The following is a 2,872-nucleotide window of genomic DNA, read 5'->3' as shown; positions in this document are numbered from 1 at the left end:
GCTCCTAATTGGAAGGGTCCATATATCATCCAAAAAATACTACCGAGAGGAGCATTGTATCTGGGAGACATCGAAGGAAATGATCCCGAAGCAGCAGTCAATGCGGACGCAGACAAAAAGGTACTACGTTTAGGCTTGCTGCGGTGATTGGCTTTTGTGCAATTGAGATGACGAAGGCTTTCTTTCCCGCTATCCAAACACTATCAGCCCCTTGCAAACCCATTTGAGCCGGTTATTCTTCTTTGATTGCCCTCTTTGGAACCCGAAAGTACTATTGAAAAAAAAAGAAAAGACAAAAAAAAAAAGAAAAAAAAAGAAAAAAAAGAAAGAAAAAAAAAGAGAAGAAACGAAAAAAAAATGAAAAAAAGAAGGCAGTGTTTGGTTTGAATGGAGACAGTGCAAGTGGGCCTGATGGCTTCAATGGGAATATTTTTCAAGCTTGTTGGGATATAATTGGAGAGGATGTGGTAGATATGGTGAAAGCCTTTTTCTGTGGGCAGGAACTACCTAAATTTGTGACTCACACAAATTTGGTGCTATTTCCAAAGAAGAAGGAAGTGAATACATTCTCTGATTTAAGGCCAATTAGCCTGAGTAACTTTACAAATAAAATCAACTCGAGGGTTATTCATGAGAGGTTGGTTGATATTCTACCTAATATTATCTCGGATGAATAGGCTGGGTTTGTTAAGGGAAGGAGTATTGCTGAAAATATTTTGCTTACTCAGGAAATCATCACAGACATAAGAATGAGAACTAAAGCAGGCCCTAATGTAGTGCTAAAACTGGATATGATGAAGGCCTATGATAGACTGTCTTGGCTCTTTTTAACGAAGGTTTTGAGGAAGATGGGGTTCTCTGAAAGATTCATTGGGTTGATCTTTGGTATTGTGTCCAACAATTGGTACTCAGTTTTTGTGAATAGGCAATCACATGGTTTCTTCAAGTCTACGAGGGGAGTCAAGCAAGGTGATCCTCTATCACCTACTCTTTTTATATTGGCTGCAGAGGCAATGTCTAGGGGGCTCAATGCATTACATCATAATTTGTATTTTTCTGGATTTGGAATGCCTAAGTGGAGTCCCAAGATCAACCATCTTGCCTATGGTGATGATACCATTATTTTCTCATCATCTGATGCCACTTCATTGAGCCTGATTATAGAGGTATTGAATGCATATGAAGCAGCATCGGGGCAGCTGACTAATAAAGCTAAATCTGCAGTATATGTTCACAACTCTGCAAGTGAGGAGGTGGTGAGGAAAATTGAAAGAATTACTGGGATAGGGAAGCATGAGTTTCCTTTCATCTACCTTGGATGCCCTATCTTTTATACAAGGAGAAAAATGGCTTTCTATGAAGGTATGATCACTAAGGTGTTGGATAAAATACAGGCTTGGAAAGGAAAATTATTATCGATAGGAGGAATGGCAGTGCTGATCAAAAGTGTGCTGCAAAGCATGCCTATTCATCTGCTTTCAACAGTGAATCCTCCTGCTAATGTGATCAACAAGTTACACAAATTGTTTGCTAGGTTTTTTTGGAGCAATTCTGTTGAGGGAAGGGCTAGACATTGGGCTTCATGGGATACCTTGTGCATGCCTATAGAGGAAGAAGGAGTGGGGTTCAGATCACTTCATGACATGTCCAAGGCTCTTTTTTGCAAATTGTGGTGGAACTTTAGGACCAAGCCATCATTGTGGAGCTCTTTTATGAGCAAAAAATATTGTAAGAAGATGAATGCCATTATAGTTCCCTGGAGAGCTGGTTCACATGTTTGGAGAAGGATGTTGGAATGCAGAGATATAGTGGAGCATCAGATATTATGGAAACTGAGAATGGGATCATCCCTTTTTTGGTTTGATAATTGGACAGGGCTGGGGTCTCTTTATTTTGTGACACCACCAGAATTCCTTGTTGATGAAACAGTGCAAAATGTTAATAATGTAGTAGTAGGAGGACAGTGGGATGAAATGCAACTTACACAAATATTACCTAATGATCTAGCTAATCATATTCTGGAGAACATTCCTTATCCTGCTAATTCAGAAGAACTGGACAAGCCTGTTTGGAGCCTAGACACAAGAGGGCAATTCACAGTTAAGACTGCTTGGGAATACCTACGAAGGAGGAGAGATCCTGCACTGTGTTACTCTAATATGTGGGTGAAAGGGCTGCCATTTAAAATTTCATTCTTTATGTGGAAGTTATGGAAAGGGAAATTACCCCTTGATGATACTATGAGGAGAATGGGATACTTCATGCCTTCAAAGTGTCGGTGCTGTGTATTTCCAAAAGAAGGTACAGTAAGTCATGTGTTTTATCGATCCTATACAGCTTCAAGAGTGTGGTCCTACTTTTTCTCTCATGCTGGAATGTCTTTGGAGGGGCTGAGCTTGCATCAAGCTATAGTAAAATGCTGGACTGTGTTAGTGATCCCTAGGCTTAAGCCAATCTTTCTAGCACTACCTAGCATCATAGTTTGGGAGTTGTGGAAAAGAAGGAATAGCAATAAACATGGGGAGCCTGTATCAACTAATAGGGTGGTGTTTCAGATATGCACGACTTTGCAGTCTCTTATTAAAGTGAGGAAGCCTGGGATTGCATAGGTTCCATATAGATGGCCAGATATGTTGAGGATGATGGAAAATTATATGCCTAAGCTGAAGTTTAATAAGGTGGTATGGGAATTTCCAATGCAAGGTTGGACAAAGATAAACACAGATGGGGCTTCGAGAGGCAATCCTGGAAAGAGCTCAATTGGATTTTGTTTGAGAGATGAGCATGGTGATCTGATTTATGCGTGTGGCAAAGAAATTCAGGAGGGAACTAATACACAAGCAGAAACTAAGGCTATTTTGGAGGCTTTGAA

General features: G+C 40.1%; 1 protein-coding gene across 1 annotated transcript; it reads left to right on the top strand.

The window, feature by feature from the left end:
• The first annotated feature begins 473 nt into the window (after positions 1-473).
• LOC109212501 lies at positions 474-2,609 on the top strand. The gene is made up of 2 exons (XM_019376148.1): positions 474-557; positions 678-2,609. Exons 1-2 carry the CDS (start codon positions 474-476, stop codon positions 2,607-2,609), a joined length of 2,016 nt encoding a protein of 671 aa, XP_019231693.1.
• The last annotated feature ends 263 nt before the right edge of the window (positions 2,610-2,872 follow it).

Source organism: Nicotiana attenuata, unplaced genomic scaffold (genome assembly GCF_001879085.1).
Source record: "Nicotiana attenuata strain UT unplaced genomic scaffold, NIATTr2, whole genome shotgun sequence".
NCBI lineage: Eukaryota > Viridiplantae > Streptophyta > Magnoliopsida > Solanales > Solanaceae > Nicotiana > Nicotiana attenuata.
This window is presented reverse-complemented; position numbering and strand designations above follow the sequence as displayed.